The sequence below is a fragment of the Schistocerca americana genome, chromosome 4, assembly GCF_021461395.2.
Source record: "Schistocerca americana isolate TAMUIC-IGC-003095 chromosome 4, iqSchAmer2.1, whole genome shotgun sequence".
NCBI classification, from domain to species: domain Eukaryota; kingdom Metazoa; phylum Arthropoda; class Insecta; order Orthoptera; family Acrididae; genus Schistocerca; species Schistocerca americana.
In genome coordinates this window covers 333,402,763-333,426,980 of record NC_060122.1, presented here as the reverse complement: position 1 = coordinate 333,426,980, position 24,218 = coordinate 333,402,763, and the positions used below count along the sequence as shown (strand labels likewise).

The window sequence follows — 24,218 nt, the reverse complement described above, 5'->3', positions numbered from 1 at the left end:
CACCAGAGGTTTGGAGTTTTGGAAGGATAAGGTTTCCTCCAGATGGACCATAAACAGGTTGGCATAGGGGGTGCCACATGGGTACCCATTGGTGTGCCTCAGATTTCTTTGCATACCTTCCCTGTAAAGGATAAGTAGTTGCAAGTTAGGATAAAGTTAGTAAGGTGTATGAAGAACGTGGTAGTGGATTTGGAGTCTGAAGGATGTTGGGAGAGGTAGTGCTCAATAGCTGTAAGACCATAGGCATAAGGGATGTTAATATATGAGAAAGTGTCGTCATCAGTGATACAAAGGAATCCAGTTGAAAGGCTGAGATTGGTGGATAGTCAGTGAAGGAAGTGGTTGGTCTCTTTGACGTGGGAGGCTAGATTTCGGGCAACTGGTTGGAGGGATTGGTCAATGGTGGCTGTAATTTTTTCATTGGGGGCACAATAACCAGCTACCCTGGGGCACCCAGGACAGTTGAGTTTTTGGATTTTGGGGTGCATGTAGAAGGTGGGCATGCAGGGTGAGGAGGGAAATGGCTTCAGAGGAGAGGTTCTACAGGGTGTCCGAAAAGATTTTCCCTGATTACATAAATTGATAACTCAGGCTAGAAGCAAGATACAAATATGAAACTTGTGTCGAATTGTTTACAACTATCAAAGTTTTTTTTTCTATTTTAGGTTCGCAGTACGTAAGTAGTGGATGAGGTTCAGTGCCCAAGAAGCCATGTTAACCAATCAGGGGAAGGCACAGTGTATCCTGTGGTACCATGACACATGATCACCAACCACATGGTACCATGAGACACAATCACCAACCACAGTGCAGAGACACTTCCAAACAACATTTGGAAGGAATCCACCTGATGTCAAGAGCATTAAAGCCTGGTATGAGAAGTTCAAGAACACAGGATCGGTTGCTGACCTTCCGAGGTCTGGTCGACCAAGAACCTCAGCAGACAGGGTGGAAGCTGTAAGGCAGTCTTTTCTGCGAAGTCCGAAAAAATCGGTGCGCAGGGCCTCATGTGAATTACAGATGCCAGAAAGCTCTCTCCATGACATTTTACACAAACGTTTATTGTTTTGTGCGTACAAAGTGCAAATCATTCAGGCCTTGTTGCCCAATGACAGTACACGTTGATATGACTTTGCGGTCGAAATGCTATCACATACTGAGGACGATGATGGTTATCTCAGAGGAATTGTCTTTTCCGATGAAGCGATGTTTTTTGTCAGTGGAGTAGTGATGTGTGGAAAAAACTTTGATAGTTTGTAAACAATTAGACACCAGATTCATATTTGTATCTTAGTTCTAGCCTGAGTTATCAATTTATGTAATCAGGGAAAGACTTTTCAGACACCCTGTATATCTACATGTATAATCAGCAAACAACTGTGAAGTGCATGGTGAAAAGTAGGTCTGTTGTAAAAGTTATTAGTTTTTTTCCCATTCCTTTCGTGTATGGAGTGCAGGACGAATGATAGTCTAAACGACTCTGAGCCAGCTGCAATTAAAGTGATCTTGTTCTCACGATCTCTACGAGTGTGACATGTAGCGTGTTGTAGTATATTCCTATAGCCAGTTGGGTTGCGTTGTTTGGGGAAGGAGACCAGACAGCGAGGTCATCGGTCTCATCGATTAGGGAAGGATGGGGAAGGAAGTCGGCCGTGCCCTTTGAAAGGAACCATCCCGGCATTTGCCTGGAGCGATTTAGGGAAATCACGGAAAACCTAAATCAGGATGGCCGGACGCGGGATTGAACCGTCGTCCTCTCGAATGCGAGTCCAGAGTCTAACAACTGCGCCACCTCGCTCGGTCCTATAGCCAGCTCTCGGAAATTTGTAAATAGGCTGTCTCAGGATAGTTTACGTGTATCTTCAAGAGTCTGCCAGTTCATTTTCTTCAGCATCTCTGTGACACACTCCCATGGGTCAAGAAAGCTGTAACCATTTGTGCTTGCTTCCTTTGTATGTGTTCAATAGACCCTGCTAGTCCTATTTGCTAAGGGGCCACCACACTTGAGCAATATTCTAGAATGAGTCGGATGATTACTAGAGATGGATTATATGCACCATAAAAACCTTAAAATAAGCTTGCAAATGCTTTAAAATGCATAAAAAGTGTTGAAATATACAAGATCAAATAATAAAAAAACAAGGTAGTTACTGCATGCATTATATCTCAAAGTCAAACCAGAGCACATCAGTTACAAGAAAGAGCACCAGCCAAGCGAAAAATCGGTACATTTAGAACACTGATATCATTTTCTGAATACTTTCTGATAGAGATTAGGAAGGGAGCCTTTCTGGGATTATTTTCTAAAAATTTGCAAAATGGGGACACAGACCATGTTTCAATAATTGTTCCTTCTTTGCTATTGTTGTCGGTAACAAGCAGATGCGATGCGAGTGATTCGCAGCAAAACAATCGATATGTACAGGTCCAACTTCGAGATATATCGCACGCAGAGGGTCATGCTCAAAAACTCTAATATTTTATTTAAAAAACAACATACAATCATGAATTTTTTGGACAGCATTAACTTTTAATTAATGCTTTAGGACCAAAGCATCATTTACAATTTATTTTACATTTTTCTACTATTATAAGCAAATGACCAAGTACTGTTCCAAATGTTCGGTAGTAAGATTGTGTCTTCGATCATTCAAAACATTTTTATAAGCAGAAAAGGACCATTCTGTATCAACTGAGGTAACTGGGCAGTATGTGCATTTGGATGCTATGTTGGCACTTATTGTTTCTGGTAAAAGTTCACCCGTCCTATTAATGAAACTATCAATTTAGCACAAGGGTTCAAAAGCTTGGGTTATTGTTTACAATGTTTTCAAACTTTATTTAAGTTTTCTTGGGAATACCTCTGAGAATGAGGAGTTCACTAAAATAATTTCATTCATTAACTGAATAGATTCATTCAACACCAAACCTTGAGTTTCAAGCTTTTTAATACTTGCAGGCATATGGGAAAAATGAGTGCTAATCACAGCAATGTCTTTCTTTAATACTGGAATCATTAAAAGTTTCCTTGCACTGGCAAACCTCTGCAGTATCAAAGTCATTTACTACCCCTCTAATGGCCTTGAAATGTTCATTGTAAAACAACACAGCTTTGACCCATGTACCCCAATGAGTTACCACTGGTTCTCTGTAGCTCTTGATGTGAGTAGGAGCCTTTAGAAACACCTTCTTTGAGGATTAAATCAGTTTATTTACATTCACAAATATGGAACGTACTTCTTCAGCAAAGAAGACTCTTCTTTTAAAGAACCAAAAATTAAATTTGCAATGTAATGGCCACAAGTGTCTGTAGTTCCGTCAACTGAAATCCAGATAATGCTGCCCTGGAGTTCATTGCGTATTTCTTCCAAAACATTTACGTAAACTAAGCAATGTTGATTCATCTGGTATATTTTGATTTAAGCAATAATTGCGCAGGAAGCCTCTAGGGATAGGGTTTGTAAGTTTGTGAAGAGGAATATTGCTTGCAATGAATGCTTCACATAGATACATGTTAAACTGACTTTTTAGGTAACTTTTGAGGAAATCTCTGCTACTGCAACTTGCCACTGTCAGAAGTTGGTGTCGTTGTCCTTTCTTCTGCATTCCTGTGGTATGAAGACTTGTCTTGACATGCTGGTCTATTTGAAACTTTTCTTTTCTTTTCTTTTCTTTTTTTCTCAATTTTGCACGAAACATTTTTCTCGCCAACTCGATAATATAAAACAATTCTGTCATACAAAAATGTTCCAGGATGATCAGTTATCCACGAAATAACATTTCTTTTTTCAGGCGGCATGGCACATAACACTTTACACAATACACGTAAACACATTCAACTGTTTACAAGTAAACAGAAAGCTAAACTGAAACAATGAACGTGCAACTAAAAGATTGCATATTTTAATTTAATTGTTGCCAACATGTACGATATGACAGCAGAGGGGATTAATGGGGCTGCTGGCGCAGGAGCATTGACTCTGTCTGCCTGTTCCTGCTTCTCTTCTATAATGATTTTGCTAGGCCGTGGCCTCTCGCTTAGCGATTGCACACAGTTCTAGGATGCAGTCGATCTGTGGGACATCAAAACTAGATCGAGCTGGAGACAGCCCATCTAAATTTTTAAAATATTGTAAACATAGAGCAAAAATATGCATTGTCACTAGTTTTTAGTTAAAATATGCAATAACCAGTGAAAAAGGAGACTAATATGCAAATGCATGAGCAACATGCAAATGCATATAATCCGGTCTCTGATGATTACATTTTCCCAGTATTCAACCAATAAACCCAAATCTACCATGTGCTTCACCCACAAATAAGCCTATACGATCATTTCATTCCATTTCATATTCCTACAAAATATTGCATTCAGGTATTTGTACGAGCTGGCCAATTCCAACAGTGCTTCGCTGATATTATATTCATAGCAAACTCTGTTTCTTTTCATTTTGTGAAGTGCACAGTTTTACATTTCTGAACATTTAAAGCAAGTTACCAATCTCTGCACCATTTTGAAATCTTATCCAGATCTGACTGAATATTTATGCAGCTTCTATCACACAGTACTTGATTACAGATAACTGTATCATCAGCAAAAAGTATGAGGATGCTATTAATATTGCCTGCAAGGTCATTAATATGCAACATGGACTGCAATGGTCTCATCACACTTCCCTGGGGCCCAACTGAAGTTGTTCTACATCTGATGTTGACTCTCCATCCAAGATAACATGCTACCTAAAGATCCTCAATTCAGCCACAAATTTTGATTGATGCACCATATGATGGTACTTTTGACAAATTAACTTGGATGTGGTATTTAGTCAAATGATTTTGGAAATCAAGAAATACAGCATCTACCTTACTGCCTTGATTCAAAGCTTTCATTACATCACGTGAGAAATGTGAGACCTGGGTCTTGCATGATCGTTGTTTTTTGGACCCATGCTGAGTGCCACAGAAGAAGTCATTCTGTCTGAGATACCCCATTATGTTTGAACTCAGAATATGTTCTAAGATATTGGGAAGTAGTTTTGTGGATCACTTCTACCAACCTCCTCGTACACAGGTGGAACCTACGCTTTCTTCAAACTGCTGGACACAGACCTAAGCTTTCTTCCAACTACTGGGCGTGGTTTTTTGTTCGAGAAATCTATGATAGCTTACAGTTAGAAGAAAGGCTGACTCCATTGCAAATTCCGTATAGAATCTGACAGACATTCCATTGGGTCCTGGAGCTTTGTTCAATTTTAATGATTTCTGGCATTTCTCAACACCACTGACACTAACACTTATTTCACTCATCTTTCCAATGACACGATGATTGAATTGTGGCAATTCCCTTGGTTCTACTTTGTAAGGAACATCTGAAAACAAACAGAGTTAAGCTTTTTAGTTTTTGTTTTGCTATCCTCAGTTTCAGTTCCTGTTTTATTCGTATTGTCGTCATCAGCCTTTACATAGGACCAGCATTTCTTCGGGTTCTGCAAAAGATCATTTGACAATATTCTGCTATGGCTGTCATTGAAGGCTTCACACATTGCTCACTTGACAGCCAAACACTTTTCATCCAGTATCTATAGTCATATGCTTTGTTTTACACCTGTTATGCAGTAGTCTCTGTTTCTTTGAAAGTTTCTTTACGATGACTGTATACCAAAAATGGTTCATTTCATTACGAACTGTTCTACAGGGTGCATATCTATCCACCTGCATGGTCAACTATTCTTTTAAACTTGAGCCATAGTTCCTCTATATGTTCCTGTCCAGTGCTGAAAGTTTCGATTTTCTCATTGAGATATGACACTACTTACTATCATATATACCTTTCTACTTCTTTTAGTTGCACTCAGTATTCTAGTAATCATTGTTGCCACAACTGTATCACTGTGACTGACACCAGTTTCAATGTGGATTTCCTCAAAGAGGGCATGTCTATTTGCTGACATTAGATTCAATGTATTTCCATCATGAGTGGGATTTCTAACCATTTGTTCTAGGTAGTTTTCAGAGAAGGCATTTAGTGAAGTTTCACAGGATGTCTCATCACGCCCACTCTAGTAAAACTGTAATTTTCCCAGTTGATTGTTGGATGACTAAAGTCTCGACTGATGATTACAGTATGATTGGGGAACTTACATACAAGAAAACTGAGGTTTTCTCTAAAGTTCTCTATTACATCAGAAGACAAGTCTGGTGGGCGACAGAAGGACCTAATTACCATTTCATGCGCACTCCTGGTACTGAGGTTTGCCCATAAAATCTCACACACAGCTTCAATTTCTATATCAGTGGCTCTGAGTTTCTTATCTACTGTGACAAGTACACCACCTCCATTTTCCTTCAGCCTATTCTTTCAATATACACCTCAACTTTTCCCAAAAATCCTACTGCTATTAATTTCAGGTTTCAAAGTTTTCTGAACCTTTCTGGGTCACTTACAGCAGCAGTTATCTGGACTGGATAGAAAGTCTCCTAAGCTAAGAAACCCTAGTGTGCACCCCACACACTGTCAGCTACTTGGGTAGTAGCCTCCACTGCGTAGAGCACATCTGACCCATTTAGGGGGACCCTACAGTTCTCAAACCTATGGCGCAAGTCCAGGATGTTGCAACCCAGCTTGTGACACAACATTCAAAGTATCTGGTTCAGTCCTTCCACTTGACTAGAACAAGGGGGCCATGGGGCCACAATCAGCTCCGGGGACAATGCTGCAAATTGTGAGCTTCGCTGAAACTCTGTGTGCACAGATGGTCTTCTCATCTTTCTCTGCCAGTTATTTGGGAACCCAGATGACAGGCATCATTTGTTCAAACGTTAATCACAATTTGCAGTTGGTTCCCTCAATGGCTGCCAGAACAGAATCTTCAGCATGTTGATTGGGGCACCCAGGTACACACACAGTGCACCTGGTGCTCTTTCCTGCCCCTTGCTGCTATTTCCCTAAGGGGTACAATTTGTCGTCGTATGTTTCAAATGCCAATGGTTAATGGACCCCACCCTTTCATGTTTGCCTTCCCTTGATGCAGGACAAAACAAGTTTTGCCAAAACAGAAGAAATGAATACCACTGACTCCGTTTCGGTTCAATGAAAGACAGCACCTTGAACTTGTTGGTTAGGGGGTCAGTATAACACCCCAGGTCTTCCCTGCCCCCCCCCCCCCCCCCAATCTACCCTGTACACAACACCTAGATTAACCACTGACATGCCCCTCGCAGTAATGTGGATGAATAATGACAGATCCAGCATATCCTGCAGAGGAGACAGGATCCAGAGGAGAGAACAGTACTTGTGGTATCTTTGGTAATGGTACCATATGAACATGACTCTAGGAAGCTCTTCCAACACCCCAATTTGCAGCAGTTTCCAAATGTTTCATAGTCCTCAGGGCAATTTCCAGCTGTTAATGAACATCAACCAACACATCCTCTGTTTGAGAACAGCATTCACAGTTGGGCTGCGTTTTGGCTGGTTCATTGAATTACAGCGCAGTGAACAAATAACTTTAAATTAAGGCTGCAGACTATCTTTTAACCTGCTTAGCTAAAAAATTATTAATTCCCTGTAAGAACTGAAACAAATACGAAAAACAATATTTCTATTAAAACAGGAAAACCTGTGGCAAAAATTACTAGTTTCCTATAACTTTTTTAGGTTAATTTTGTTGTTAACAAATTTCAAAACAGAGTTAATTTATGATAAATGAAGAAAACATATACTCCTCTTGAAGGGAAAACAAGATGTAAACAGTATGTTAGTTACAATATCAGCTACAGTAACTAACGCACTTCTGGGAAGCCAAAGGCTTTAATAAGCAGGGACTGGAGGTTATGTTGGACTTATGGGATGGGATCACTCTGGCAGAATTTATAGGTGGAGACAATGCCACACCCCCACTCACCCCCAATCCTCCCACCACCCCCAAGAGCCAACTACAAAAGAGCACCCCCCCCCCCCCCCCCCCCCAATCGTCAAATAACATTCAGGATTTGAACAACTGAATCACATCCTTCATCAGGGCTTTAATTATCTATCATAATGTCCTTTAAGGAGGGACGTCTGACCCAAGGTCCTTCACCAGTCCTCCTAAAGAAGTATTCCTTCTCCCACCTAACCTTCACAACATCGTAGTCTGTTTCTACGTCACTCCCAATCCCAACTGCCTGTCACAAGGATCATATCCCTGTGGACAACCCAGGTTCAAGACCTGACCACCAATCCCCCCCAGCACTTCTTACTCCAGTCTTGTCACAGGCTTATCCTACCCCATCAGACAATGAGCCACCTGGGAAAGCAGCCCTGTCATAGACCAGCTCTGCTACAATCACTGCACAACTTTTTATTTTGGTGTGACTACCTACTGGTTGTCCCTGGGATGAACAGCCACTGTCAAGCTATAGCCAAGAGCAAAGTGGATCACCCTGTGGCACAACATTCAGCTGAACACAACATACTTTATTTGAATCACTGCTTCATAAGCCGGGCCATGTGGATCCCCCCGTCAACCACCAGCTTTTATGCTTACAACATACACTCCACTCCCGAAATTATCCTGGCCTCAAACTATAGTAACCTACTGTTTCCACATCCTCCACCCAACAGTTTCTGTCCCCTTTGTCCTACAGCCACCCCTCCCACACAATTAAAATCCCAAATACTCAGTGTGTGCCACTCTCTGACCACACACCCACCAGTCTTTTTTCCCTTCTCTCCCCCTCGCCTTTTCCATCCCCACCCCCCCTGCCACATTATGCCCGGCAGCCTTGCCTTGCATCCTGCATGCTCTGCCCGCTGCCGGACAGTGACCCCCCCCCCCCCCCCCCTCACCCCAACGGTACTATGCAAACCTTCCACCTACCCCTTCCAATTGCTGCTATTGTTCAACATGACTCTTGCATTCTGGCTGGAAATAGTGGTCATTAGTGCATGATGTGTGCTTGCTTGTGTGAATGCGTGTGTTTTCTTTTCTGACTGCGGCATTGGTTGAAACCTAAATGTGTAACAGTCTTTTCGTTGTGATTGTCTCCAATTCAACGTGTCATCTTTATGGTGAATAACAATCTATCCTTTTCAAAACATTGTTAATTTCAAACTGATATAAGTCATTGGAAATTATGTTACCACGAAATGAAGCAATGAGGAAATGCAAGTAGGAGGGAGTGATGTAGGTAAGTAATGAACATCCATTACCATAGCTCTGACATCAAAATTCATCTACATCTACATGGATACTCTGCAAATCACATTTAAGTGCCTGGCAGAGGGTTCATCGAACCACCTTCACAATTCTCTATTATTCGAATCTCATCTAGCGCGCAGAAAGAATGAACACCTATATATTTCCGTACGAGCTCTGATTTCCAGGTGATCATTCCTCCCTATGTAGGTCAGTGTCAAAAAAATATTTTCGCATTTGGAGGAGGAAGTTGGTGATTGGAGTTTCGTGAGATTTCATCGCAATGAAAACGCCTTTCTTTTAATGATGTCCAGCCCAAATCCTGTATCACTTCTGTGACACTCTCTCCCATATTTCGCGATAATAGAAAACATGCTGCCTTTCTTTGGACTTTTTTGATGTACTCCATCAGTCCTATCTGGTAAGGATCCCACACCGTGCAGCACTATTCTAAAAGAGGACGGACAAGTGTAGTGTAGGCAGTCTCCTTAGTAGACCTGTTACATTTTCTAAGTGTCCTGTCAATAAAACGCAGTCTTTGGCTAGCCTTCCCCACAACATTTTCTATGTGTTCCTTCCAATCTAAGTTGTTCGTAATTGTAATACCTAAGTATTTAGTTGAATTTATGGCTTTTAGATTAGACTGGTTTATTGTGTAACCGAAGTTTAGAGTTCCTTTTAGCACTCATGTGGATGACCTCACACTTTTCGTTATTTAGGGTCAACTGCCACTTTTCGCACCATTCAGATACCTATTCTAAATCGTTTTGCAATTTGTTTTGATCTTCTGATGACTTTATTAGTCGATAAACGACAGCATCATCAGCAAACAACCGAAGGCGGCTGCTCAGATTGTCTCCAAAATCATTAATATAGATAAGGAACAGCAAAAGGTCTATAACACTGCCTTGGGGAACGCCAGAAATAACTTCTGTTTTACTCAATGACTTTCCGTCAATTACTATGACCTGTGACCTCTCTGACAGGAAATCACAAATCCAGTCACATAACTGAGACGATATTCAAGCAGGCAATTTCACTACGAGAAGCTTATGTGGTACAGTGTCAAAAGCCTTCCGGAAACCCAGAAATACGGAATCGATCTGAAATCTCTTGTCAATAGCACTCACCACTTCATGTGAATAAAGAGCTAGTTGTGTTTCACAGGAACGATGTTTTCTAAGCCCATGTTGACTGTGTGTCAATAAATTCGTTTCTTCGCGGTAATTCATATTGTTTGAGCACAATATATGTTCTAAAACCCTACTGCATATTGACGTAAAAAGTATGGGCCTGTAATTTAGTGGATTACTCCTACTACCTTTCTTGAATATTGGTATGACCTGTGCAACTTTCATCTTTGGGTACGGATCTTTCGTCGAGCAAATGGTTGTATATGATTGTTAAGTATGGAGATAATGCATCAGCATACTCAGAAAGTAACCTAATTGGTATACAGTCTGGACCAGAAGACTTGCTTTTATTAAGTGATTTAAATTGCTTCACTACTCCGAGGATATTTACTTCTACGCTACTCATGTTGGCAGCTGTTCTCGATTTGAATTCTGGAATATTTACTTCGTCTTATTTTGTGGAGGCGTTTCGAAAGGCTATGTTCAGTAACTCTGCTTTGGCAGCAATGTCGTCGATAGTATCTCCATTGCTACTGAGCGGAGAAGGCATTGATTGTTTCTTGCCGCTAACATACTTCACATACGACCAGAATCTCTTAGGATTTTATGCCAGGTTTTAAGACAAAGTTTCATTGTGGAAATTGTTATAGGCATCTCGCATTGAAGTTCGTGCTAAATTTCGAGCTTCTGTAAAAGATCGCCAATCTTGGGGATTTTGTGTCTGTTTAAATTTGGCAGGTTTGTTTCGCTGTTTCTGCAACAGTGTTCTAACCCGTTTTGTGTACCAAGGAGGATCAGCTCCGTCATTTGTTAATTTATTTGGTATAAATCTCTCAATTGCTGCCTATACTATTTCTTTCAATTTAAGCCACATCTAGTCTACACTTATATTATTAATTTGGAATGAGTGAAGATTGTCTTTCAGGAAGGCGTCAAGCAAATTTTTATCTGCTTTTTTTGAATAGGTATATTTTTCGCTTATTTTTCGAGGATTTGGGGATTACAATATTCATACTCGCTATGACAACACTGTGTTCACTAATCCCTGAATCGGTTTTGATGCTCGTTGTTAACTCAGGATTATTTGTTGCTAAGAGGTCAAGTGTGTTTTCACAACCGTTTACTATTCGTGTGGGTTCATGGACTAACTGCTCGAAATAATTTTCAGAGAATGCGTTTAGCACAATTTCAGATGATATTTTATGCGTACCTCCGGAATTAAACATTTATTTTCGCCAACATATCCAGCATAAATTAAAGTCACCACCAACTATTATCGTATGAGTTGGGTACGTGTTTGAAATCAAGCTCAAGTTTTCTTTGAATCTTTCAGCAACTATATCATCTGAATTGGGAAGTCAGTAAAAGGATCAAATTATTATTTTATTCCGGTTGCCAACAATGACCTCTGCTGATACTGACTCACAGGAAGTATCTATTTCAATTTCGCAACGAGTTAAACTACTTCCGACAGCAACAAACATGCCACCGCCAACCGTGTTTAGCCTTTCCTTTTGGAACACTGTTAGGTTCATCGCAAAAATTTTGGCTGAGCTTATATCCGGCTTTAGCCAGCTTTCAGTGCCTATAACGATTTAAGCATCAGTGCTTTCTATTAGCGCTTGGAGCTCTGGTACTTTCCCAACACAGCTACGACAATTTACAACTGTTATACCAATGGTACCTGTATCTACGTTTTTCCTGTGTTCAGCCTGTACCCTTTGTGACTGAAGCCCTTCTTGTGTTTTCCCGAGACCCTCTAACCTAAAAAGCCACCCAGTCCATGCCACACAGCCCCTGCTACCCATGTAGCCACCTCCTGCATGTAGTGGACATCTGACCTATTCAGCGAAACCTGAAACCCAGCCACCCTTTGGTGCAAGTCGAGGCATCTGCAGCCTACACGGTCGCAGAACCGTCTGAGCCTGCTGGTTCAGACCCTCCACTCAACTCTGTACCAGACATCCACAATCGGTCCTGTCGACTATGCTGCAAATGGTCAGCTCTGCTTTCATCTTGCAAGCAAGACTGGCAGCCTTTACCACTTCTGTTAGCCACTCAAAACCAGAGAGAATCTCTTCTGATCCAAAGTGACACACATCATTGGTACCGACGTGAGCCACCACCCGCAGTTGTCTGCAGGCTTGGTTGGCCACCGGTGAGGACCAATCGGAGAACTCTGACGTGCTGGATGTCCATTGGATCCCCATGGCCGGCCCACAACAGTGGTGCCCATCCACTGCAACCTCAAGCAGTGTAACCGAAGCCATCACAGCCTGAAGCTGAGAGCGAAGTGTCACCAGCTCGGCTTGCATCCGCACACAACAATTGCAGTCCCTGTCCATACTAAAGGCCGTGGAAAACTAAACTATGCAGATAACGGATTATCGGCACGTGCTGTTTAACTCTACTGTAGATCCTGACGAAAACGCACGAACTGTGTCTAGTAATACGCAGATATTCAAAAACCTATCTACCGAAGCACTCAGGTGAAACTAAATAATTTGCCCTTGACTAGGAACTTTTAATATGTCACAAAATCGATTTACTTTCCGACGCAAACAAAAACGTGACAACTGTGGCTATTAGACATTAAATTTACATGCAGAAACAAAAGAAACTGAACTATTAAAGCACACAGATGGCAAATGGCATTAGGAAAGGATGTCCTGCAGAAGAGGCACTTTGTTAAGAATGACAAGCATCAATTGTGGAAGTCTAAATTTCATTATAGTATGTTCATTATTCATTATTGTGTATTCATTATAGTCAATAAATTATCTTAATGTCAATTAAACTGCCCAAAATATACCTTTTGTTGTGTAGTTACAGGACAGTTCTGATGCTGTATTAAAGAAAGAGCATGTAGCCCCTCTATTTGAGCTAGTCGTAACCTAGATTCTTCAAGTGACTCTAGCAGATTTATTTCTGCCTGGAATTGCAAATGCAAAGCTTCTGGTGGCATCTGGAACAATGCGTTGGACTGAGATTAGTATTACGAATAAATGCTTGTATAAAGAACATGTAGCAGATCTTACACTGGAACAGATTGGCTGGGGGGAAAATGGATTTGAAACCTTGTGTTTCTCATGTAAGTTTAATGAATACAGATGAATGTCGCCTTCATAAATTTTAGAAACCGCGACGTATGATCTGAATTTCTTTTTTTTTAATTAATAAATGCTCTATGCAGGGGTTCTCCCAATGTTGGTTTCCCTCAATGTCAAATACTGTTTCAGAGATGGGACAGTAAGCAACATTTTCTGTTATTCATAATAGTCCAGAAACTGCAAAAACAGCATGTTGATGTGATAACATAGAAATACTGTTTAACAAAAGTTGCCACATGAAATTTAATGAAGCTAGCAATTTTGCCCCTGGACATTAACCCATTTATGCATACAAAAAATGTGCAAGTTAGCTACATTTATGTAGTTTTAGCAGTGAAACACTTCTGTAAAAGAGCCACGTTCTTTGTGTGTACAAACTGCATTTGTTTGGTATGTGGTAAAGTGCACTAGGTCACAAACTCGTAAAATGAAAGTATGTTTGGGCCGCTAAAATGTTTCTCTTAGTTAGTGAAACAGTTTAATGTTATAGTATTACAATTTTAATTCCACTGTGATCAAAAGTATACTGAGTGTTCATACATGTATGTGTCCATGTATAGTGCTTTCTTTCCTATGCTATATATGAATAATACATTGGTTTTCCCATATAGACATGGAGAATTGCTTAATTTCATTACATATTTGTAGGTTTTCATGATCATTAACTCAATGAAGACAAACTCTTCCACAATAATATCTTAGACACGACTGACACATATAGCTGAAATTGTATACATCTGAAGTGACAATTTTGAAGAAATTAATGAAATTATATTCCTGCACACCACACTTCCTCACTTCTCAATGATGTCTTTAGAGGATGCGACAGACAGAAAATAGAATTCTTCTAGACAGTCTTCTATGCTGTTTCCCCAATAACTGCCCAGAATGAAGTGAGGAAAATAAAAGCTACGGGAAGAGAACACACATATTTCCACTGCTCTATTATGATGTTGATATAAATAAATACTAGTAAAAGCAATTTTGTGCTTTTTTTACTCATGTCACTGTGATGAAAAAAATCAAATAATACATTTGCAGAAAGCAATTTTGTGCTTGACCAGAATGAAATATTTACTCTGCAGCGAAGTGTGCACTGACATGAAACTTCCTGGCTGATTAAAACTGTGTGCCGGACCGAGACTCGAACTCGGGACCTTTGCCTTTCGCGGGCAAGTGCTCATGCAGGAGAGCTTCTGTGAAGTTTGGAAGGTAGGACACGAGGTACTGGTGGAATTGAAGTGGTAAGGACGGAGCATGAGTCGTGCTTGAGTAGCTCAGTTGGTAGAGCAAATGCCTGCGAAAGGCAAAAGTCCAAAGTTCTAGTCTCAGTCCAGCACAAAACTTAAATCTGCCAGGAAGTTTCAATCTTGCACTTCTTTACTAATGTCACTGCGATGAAAAAAATCAAATAATATATATGTACATCTGGGCCAAAATTCATGTAACAGCCTCCTCTATTAAATGTCCAATACTTACTAAATTACTGTCTCTTAGTCCTAAGAAATTGCTCTTATAATATTCTATAATGTAGAAATTTACACATTAAGAATATCCATTCCACTATCACATGAACAACATCAGATGAAACAAGTAAAGCAAGGTACACTATTACACATGTCAATATCTGTAATACAAATACCAGAAGAGTGTTTCTAAATGAGAGCAAGAAATTACCATTTTTCCTGATTCCAATACTTTGTGAAATTTGTGTCTGTTGCGGCTCCAATTTGCGGAACTGCCAGAATGAGAAGACCCTGTCTTCTTGGTTTCAGTTTCAAGTGGAGTTCCAGTGCACTGTATGGATGACTTTTCTGCATGACCTCCATCAGAGATGTCTATGCTCGACATTGTCTCCTTAGAGTTGTTGCTGTTTTTTGCACTATGATCTGATTTTGTCTCTGTTATGTTTTTCTTGTAATGTGTTTCACTTTCATTATTCTTTGTCCTATTATTTGTTTCAGAGGGAAATGAAGTTTGAGGAGATGACAAATGTACTGATGCTTCTATCCAATCTGCCTTGCTTGTTGGCAGTGAATTCTCCCTTTCCTTCACACCAGATAAATACGGCTCTTTGGAATTAGAAGGGATAGAAACTGTTTCATTTTCTGAACTCCTACGCTTTCTAACAAGATGCACATCTGGTAATGATAAACTTTCACTGTTATTTCTAAGGCTACATGTCAGTGAGTGTTCTTTATCACTACCTACTATTGATGATTTGGCTGAGGATTCACGTGTCTTACCCTGGTTTCTAGAGTGCTGTGTAATATTGGTTTTATTTACTGTACTGAGGTGTAAAGATCCAATTCCTTTTTGCTCTGGCTCTTCATTTTCAATCCAACCAGCTTCTTCAGAAAAGACATAGCTTTTATCTGATCCACTTGTCTTTCTATTACCTGATCTTCCTTCTGCATTAGACAAGGAATTCTCCTTTGAACTACATAGTTGTACTGCCTGCACTTTTTTCTTATTTTCTGTGGCAGGGGCAACAGTATTTGTTTGTACAATTGCATTCTCTTCCACCCAGAAGCCTGAAGTACACACTTCTTTGTTTTGATCTAGAGTACTCTTATTGTTCCCTTCAATACCACTTTTATCACCTGCCAATGTCCGATCTGTACAAATGTTTGCAGTTTTTGTTTCAACTTTGGCATCCAAGACTTTAAGGGCTAAAAGTTTTTGCCTAACAGCTGTCATGACATTGTACGGACATGGTTTGACAGGCTCTAGTTCAAGCCAATCTGTTGGTTCACCAGTATTCAATTTGCTTCCACTAAGATCTTCTTTGAACCAGGTCTCTTTCTTTGTGCTGTTATGATGTTGTTCTTCCTAAAACAAATAACAATCATTAAAAACACAGGAAAACTGTTAATGTGTTCTGGTGGTTACTCACATTACATAAAGTAATACAAGTAAGATAGTTTATACTATGTTAAGGCCAACATAAATACTTGTAATTTGTTAACAGAGGTGTCTTTCTTGGTGGTATGAAGCAAGATTTGCTAGTAATTTGAGTATAAGAATACAGCCAGGATTTAAGCTTCTTGCCTCCTATTCTTCTTTTTTACTCCAGTAATCTGACTTACAGTTGTGGTAATTTTATGTGCAACTGATTAACCTGGTATGAGACTTGCTTGGAAAATAACAACAGTACAGAAAAAAATAGTTAAAGTTTCACTTGCAAAATAAGTGACATTATACCCCCTATAATTTGTCTGGCATGTCACAATTCACCCATTTCACAATGAGACACCCATTTCATACTGAGATCACTATTTGCAACACATTGAGATGGACAATTAAATTTGAGTTTTTCACAATGCAACTGAGAATTTTGAAATGACTTACACAAATGCAACTGGGTAGCATCCTTGACAACTGCTGATATTTTGAGAGGTAAAAGGTACAAATGAAACAAGAGATCACAGTGCATGCAAATTTAAACAATCAGTGGGTGGTGTTTTGTCAACCAGGAAACCAAAAGATGGTACATGCAGAAAGACCACACACACCATATACAGTAGTACCACCAAATAACCTAAGATAAAAGACTTTATCAGTACTGAAATATTAACAAAAATATGACAGCAAGCATTGATAACTCTGCCCTTCTGTTGACTGATTACAACATTTTTGTATTGCAGTAGGAATGTGATAACAGCATGAGGTGTCACTGACCCTTTTTTTAAGAAAGATGATGATGAGATGTTGGTGAGGGCAAACATTCATCTGACATCCACCATAAATCCACAATGGAAATAAGAAAACACGACTCTTGTCTTAAGAAGCCAACAAAGCTGCTGGTTCACCGTCTGTCTGACCAATTTAGACAGAATATCCATGTCAGTGAGGGCATCTTCAACTGTCCATCTCATACATATTTCTACCCAGACTCAAGACTGTGACAGTCATGATTTCCCTCCATTGGGTTGGGTACTGTCCCCTCACACCAGATGTGATTAAAGTCAGTAAAAGTTTGGTGTCAATAATCCACAGATAGATGATTTAGCATCTGACTGTAGATTCTATCAGATCATTGTGATGTGTAATGGCCAAGGGCAAGAGTGCTATTTATTGAAAAGGGCATTATATGAAGAGGCATGTGTTTTTCACAAAGCGCGAAATCACAAAATTTTTACAAATTCTGCTCTGAATGCGAAACCATTTACCTTTACGCAAAATCGCACAATAATCGACAGAACTGCATGGAATCACATCATTTGAAGTTAATGGTGGTAACTCAATTCGAGTTATGACAATAAAATCCAAATATCAAGGACAATCGATTCTTCACCACTTCATTGTATATCAGTACCTTATATTGTATCAAGTCCTGCTAACTTCATTTCCTGTGCAAGGCAGAAAGACATTCAACAATGTCCAGTGCATTTTTTGATCTGGCCTTGCATTGTGTGTTTGAAACTGTTGCTCATCCCATCAGTGCATTCAGTTTATGTTTTTTAAATTTTTTGTGCTGCAGTTTATCACTATAGTGGTGACAGTTTTTGCTCAAGAAAAATAATTTCCATCAGAAGGATTTTACGTGTTTGACAAAATTAGAAAGATACTTAGGTGCAAATACTGCAATGTGTGAATTGAGTGACACAGAAAGGACACATGCCTAGAACATATTAATAACAGTTTTTCCCATAAGAAGAACAAGAAGGTGGCAGTAACGATTAACGAGGTCAGATTTCAAAAGACAGGTTATTCTCGCAGACGTCAGTGTAATGGCAAAACGAGTGAAAACCGAAAAGGAAAAATTCATTTTATCAACAACTGCAGCTTTCATTGTAGCTAACATTCCATTGGAAAAAGCTGATCACCTAAAGCTGAGAGAATGGATGAACAGGTATATATCAGGTTTGTGCAATAGGACATTGCACATTGCACATTTTTGAGTTTAACTTATATCGGTGCTGGTTTCATTGCTGGGCTTCAGATCAGCAATCTCCCTTATGTTATTGAAAATAGAAGGACATGGTTTTATGTAAGGAAATATTTCAGGGAAGGAAAATAATTCCTTCATGCTTGCTTAGAACCCACCATCTCACCTCAAAATGTTTCTTACTTTTATGACAAGAATGAAGCAGACACCTTGTGAATCAGCAATATTTAGACTTTCTGTTCTACAAACTGTCACACGGCAGTAATTTTAAAATGTAGAAATAGAGTGACATTCTCAACCTAACCAAACTGTCACGCATAAGGATTTTATAATGTTTACAGCATGAAATTTTGGGATGATGTACCAAAGCTGGCAACCCTCTATTTACGTGTGCACGAGTCGGCCACGATGGTGCGTGATTGCCGCATGGTTCCTATGTAGGCAATCAGAAGCCCCACCATTGAAGCAAAACCCATATTTTTTCATGATATCACTTACTTCATTTACGTGGGGACTGGAATAAAATTGAATATGCTTTCAGTACACTGTATGTTAATTATCATTATAATATTAAGCATGGCAAAATATGAGAACTAGTGAACTGAAATCATTGAACACAAAAGCAATCGCAGACGCAATGTGTGCGGCACAAATGACAACTGAACATAGGCAGTTGCATTTCAGACAGATTTCAGTACCCCGTGGAAAATTAGTAGCCATGTGGTTATGCTCTTTTTTCAGTTCAATGATATTTAGGCTTATGCTGGGTACATTATTCATTTCAAAGACATGGAAATTAATAATTTAATTCCTTAAATGGTGTTAAATAGCACTCTAATATCATGTTTATTGACATTTTTAAGGTGCTGGAAACTTGGTTTCAGCTGGAAGACTGTGGGTAGGTTCTGTGCCTCGAATCATCATAGAGGAGAAGGAAAGATCAAAAGAAGCTGTTAAAGATGAGAGAGTTTCAGTTTTTTGTGACGAAATGATGGCCAGAAAAAAGCAGTGTGTGTTTGTGGTTCTGATAAACGTACTTAGTTGTGGTGATGGAACAGTTCAGAAATTGTTTTCTGGGCGAGTGAAAGATATTGAAAATTCAAATTCTACAGAAAGTTCACAAGCAATTATAAGTGTAATTCAGAAACTTTAAATTCAGTACTGAAACATAGTTTCTATAACTTCACATTCAGTCTGTTATACAATTCCAGACGCAATTCCAGATTTAATTCCAAAAGTGTTAGTATGAACACAGTGCTAGATTCATAAATTAAATCTGGTGGGCACTGTGTGGGCTGTGGAACTTTGTGATTGTGTTGTGCAGGCAAAACACATCTCCTTTAATACCCAAAAGAGAAAGCATGCATATATTCAATTCTTAAATAAAAAATATGAAAGTCAACACACAAAAGCTCAACTTTTCCCTATTCCTGTCATCACCAGGTGGAACTCATGGTTTAAAAGTAACGAGTACCTTGGAAAATATCTCAACGATACAGTAGAATTCATTGAAGTTGTTGAAGATGCGAGTCTTGCTGTGAACTATTTTAAAATCTTGACCTCTAATGAAGAAAAGCATAGACGATTCAGTGCCTAACTATTTTTCTTGTTGAGCATTGCTCTAAATGTTGCAATTTGCTGCTGACAAAGAGCTCCACGATACCATTAATTCAAGTGCAATAATCCAAGCTTAGAGACCTCTCAAAGAGCTTTAAATTACTAATAGGATGCATTCTCTTTCTTTCTTTCATATTTTGGCTTCTGTTTGCACAATGAGTGGTATGATAACTACATCACCATGCATAATTTTAACACCATTTCAACGCCAGTGTATGGAAGGACATGGGGAGGGGAAGTGTAGCAGCTTGTGCCACTGAATTCACCTTCACAATTGGATTTTTTTCTTATCTGGTTTCTTCTTTTTATTGTTATTCTCCTTGTGGAGATTTATCTCTTGTTTGGATGGGGGAACTGGGGTGTGTATCTGGAAGGAAATATGATCAAATAATTCTGTTGCTCATACCCTGTGTCTCCAAACATTGGCCGAATTGTGCTTTGTGGGAGCATTAGTCAACCGAGTAGGCGTAGAAGAATATATCTCTCAACAGCACGGTGGCAACTGAGTGGGACTCTCTTCCAGCCATCATTACAGACCATCTGCCATAGTCCCACCCACTCAGACCAGAGGCTCTCCCCATGGGTGCCACTCTACCAGAGCAACAACTTGCTTGGTATAGTAGTCACTGCCAGGAGTGCCTGTACCATGACTCAGTAGGCACATACAACTTGTCATGCAAAGGGGAGTTTTCAGCCTTGGCAAAAATACAGCAGTATCTTGCACAGTCAGAGGGGTAATGAGCTTGTAAATCATTCCACTTTAATTCCTCTATATGCATAATTTCACATCATGTATACATACAGTAATGGGTCCTCCTACCAATATATTCACAAAACATTATATTTGTTTGTTTTAAGGGTCAGCTACCAATCGTTGCCCCAAGTGTCGATCCTCCACAGGTCTCCCTGTGTTTAACTATAATTCTGTACTGTTACGGTTTGTTTATATACAACAGCATTATTCATCGACAGCCTTATGGAGCTTCATACACTACTTACTACATTATTTACATGTAATGTGATGAGTAATTGTCATGTTCTCCTATGGGATACATCTAAAGTTACCTTCATACCCGAAAATTTTACTGCAGTAAGTATGAAATGTTGTGTTGTATTTGCTAGGAACTTTCTCACCCAGCAACAAAGGTGGTCTAATATTCTACAGATTGGTGCTTTGTTTCATTAGGTGACAATGCGAAACAGTCAAACACCTTCTGGAAGTCAGGAAGACAGCATCACTGCCTGGACGTCAGTATCTATTTCCTTCTGAATCTCAGACGACTAGATCACACACAATTATTGTTTGTGGAATCTGTGCTGATTTCTACAGAAGAGATTATTGGTTGCTACAAAGATTACTATACAAACGCATAAAACAGGTTCCAAAATCCTTGAACAGATAAATATCAGTAATATGGGCATACAGGTGCGTGCGTGTGTCATAAAAACCAATCACATTTCATCTGTCTGACAATTTTTTGTGATTCTCTATCTAGCATCACTTATTTTCATGCATGTCATTTTGGTGTTCACGTAACAAAGAGGAATCACAGTACAATCTTGCTCCATGAAACAATTTTGGAAAAAGGAATTTAATAAATTGGCCACTCTGTCATCCTCTGTTTCAATGCTATCATGGTCCCTGAGTGTCTGGACATATGACTCAAATCCATTTACTGATTTCATTTTTGCTAGACTGGGACTTAAAACTTAACTTTCATATTAACTGAAGGCTTCATGCATGACTTTTCTTATGCTAATTTTGGCTTTTTTTTTCTTTATTTTGCAAAAGAGCGTTTGGTTACATTTGTCCCTAGTTTTGAAGCTCTCCTTTTTCCTTTAGACCAACTCATATGGCTACTGAACAACAGCATGTCTTTCTCATTCCTCACAACTTTGCAACAAACATTATCTATGGTACATTGAACAATCCCCTTGAAATTTGTTGTTTATACTCAACATTTTGAGTCTCTGAGATGAATGGTTGATACTAACTGCACAGGGAATCTGAAATTTTATTACACATACTACGCAAAAATGTCTTCCTTCCATTTGTAAAAAAAGATATTTACATCCTTATGGCCGATTGCACCAACGTCGGTCAAAAAGCATGATAACCAAGGTCCCGCGATCATGGTTAAAAGTAAATCGCGTTTAAAATGTTTCTACAGTGCACCAACGTTAATCGCTGGTCAGCAAACCGTCGTCAGCCAACTGTGCATTTGACCGCGGTAAATTCTCTACATTGCAATGGAACGTGCCCTGGCGACGCAAAGATGTTAGTAAACATGAAATTGCATAGATAATCGCTGGTGCCACATTATATCTTTGCTGTTTTTTCCATCGACAAGCAGAAGTGTGCGTACGTACCTCGGTACCTATTTCTGATCTGTTGGTTTCTTTTTTGGAGAATAAAAGAAGAACACCAAATTTCTCGAAGTACGAGATAGATGTACTTCTTGAACTGGTGGGTGCTAATGCATCTGTTCTTGAAAATAAGAAAACCGACGGCTGTAGCTTAAAAGAAAAACAGGCAATGTGGACCCATGTGGAGGCGCAATTTAATTCTACTCCTGGCAAGTTTACTCATAAATGAATAACTTTTCTAGGTTCATCGTAAGCGTAGGATATAGCACACACTGGCTTTTAGTTTGAAATTTGAAAGTGTTATTGGCGTACCACTGAAATACGTGATAGGACTATGTACGTTTACGGTTGGAATTGTTTTGTTAGTTTTAAATTTAAAATCCAATGCCGTGCTACTGTTAACTAAATATTATGTGAGTAACGGAAGCTTTTATGTCGAAAATTGTGAACATACGTTTCTCACTTAGTCCTGTGCCGTATTCTTCATAAATGCCTATACCACTTTCTTTTTAATGAACTGATATGTAAACAAAAGCCATATACAGACCTTAGATTTTTTATTGCAGTTATAAGTTAAGAGCCTCAGAATGCAAAATGGACTTATGAATGTAAATAATATAAGAATTATTTTATGGTACTACAAACTACAACATTTATTTAATTTCAGGTGTGACAAAAAGATCCTGTGACAGGCTGAAAACCTGTTATGAAAACATGAAAAGAAGACTTCAAAAGACCTTGCAGAAGAAGAGGTGGAAGTGTATAAAACAGGTGGGGTGAAGCCTACCCAAAAAACGAAAATCCATGATTGGGCTAAACTATTAGAAATTGTTGGTTCCTCAATGAAACCGTTAACAAATGCATACGATTCCGATGCACAGTTTAGCATGATTGTGGATGTCGTCAACATTGAGTGCAGTGCAGTGCAGTGAGAACACACCGCCTGCTTCAGCTGTAGAGTTAGCAGAGTGCACACAACCTAGCACTTCCCACACACCTGTCGTAATACAAAGTAAAGAGACACCAAAGAATGTTCTGGTGGATGTCACCCAGCTGCAATCTGTTTCACAGTCTCCTGATCAACCCAATGAAAACATTTGCATGCCGAAAAATACATGGCATCATCGCAGGATGCCTGCAAAACCAAGGCCATCGGTTTCGGGAACAGTAATCTAAAATGTGTGCAAGAAGAGAGTGGAACTACTGGAGGCCCAATAACACATGATGAAGGCAGAGCACAAGAAGGAGCTGAGGATTAAAAATTTAAAGATTCTGGCCATGAAAGAAAAACTAAAATACTGGAAGAAGAAAAATGCCAGTGACACGTGACTTTTTTTCCTGTGACAGTGAATTTTTGTAATTTTTTGTGCTGTGTTGTATTCTATCTATTGTATTAAAGTTGTCTCACAGTTCAAATTGTTTCTCTGTGTTTGTCCTGTTAGTGATACTGCTACTATCCTAGTTGTTGTCTGTCTAATACCTGCTTACAGCTTGCTTGGTCTGGACTAAGTTTCATCCAATCACTTAAAATTAGAATTACTTCATATATAAAAACAGATTAGCAACACTGCAGTTTACACAAGAAAGCTACATGTCAGTTGCAGGCCTGCAGCCATAACATCAGGTGCCAATTTCTACTTAAATGACTTAACAATGAGGCAGACTGTTAATGAAACAAAATAATAGTAATAAAGCATCCTTGTTACTCTAACTTTGGAATGAACATATGTACTGCAACAGTTATATACATGAGGCCCAATGTTATCATGTTTTGCATTATTTGTACCAGAAATATCCTAACATATTAAATTATGAGGGAAAGTGCTTCAAATCATAACTTTGTGCATGCCATTTTCCTAGCAATACTCTGCACCTGGTAATGTTTATAATGAGAACCCATATCTTTTATGACAATACAATT

At 39.3% G+C, this 24,218-nt stretch overlaps 1 protein-coding gene across 1 annotated transcript in view; it reads right to left on the bottom strand.

The window, feature by feature from the left end:
- The window catches only part of LOC124613451, a 141,447-nt gene that overhangs the window by 5,489 nt on the left and 111,740 nt on the right, over nucleotides 1–24,218 (bottom strand). The window contains exons 11-12 of the mRNA XM_047142154.1: nucleotides 15,100–16,254; nucleotides 13,125–13,277 (exon numbers count right to left, since the gene is read on the bottom strand). Of these exons, the coding sequence (XP_046998110.1) occupies nucleotides 13,125–13,277; nucleotides 15,100–16,254 (1,308 nt within the window). The remainder of the gene's footprint in view (nucleotides 1–13,124; nucleotides 13,278–15,099; nucleotides 16,255–24,218) is intronic.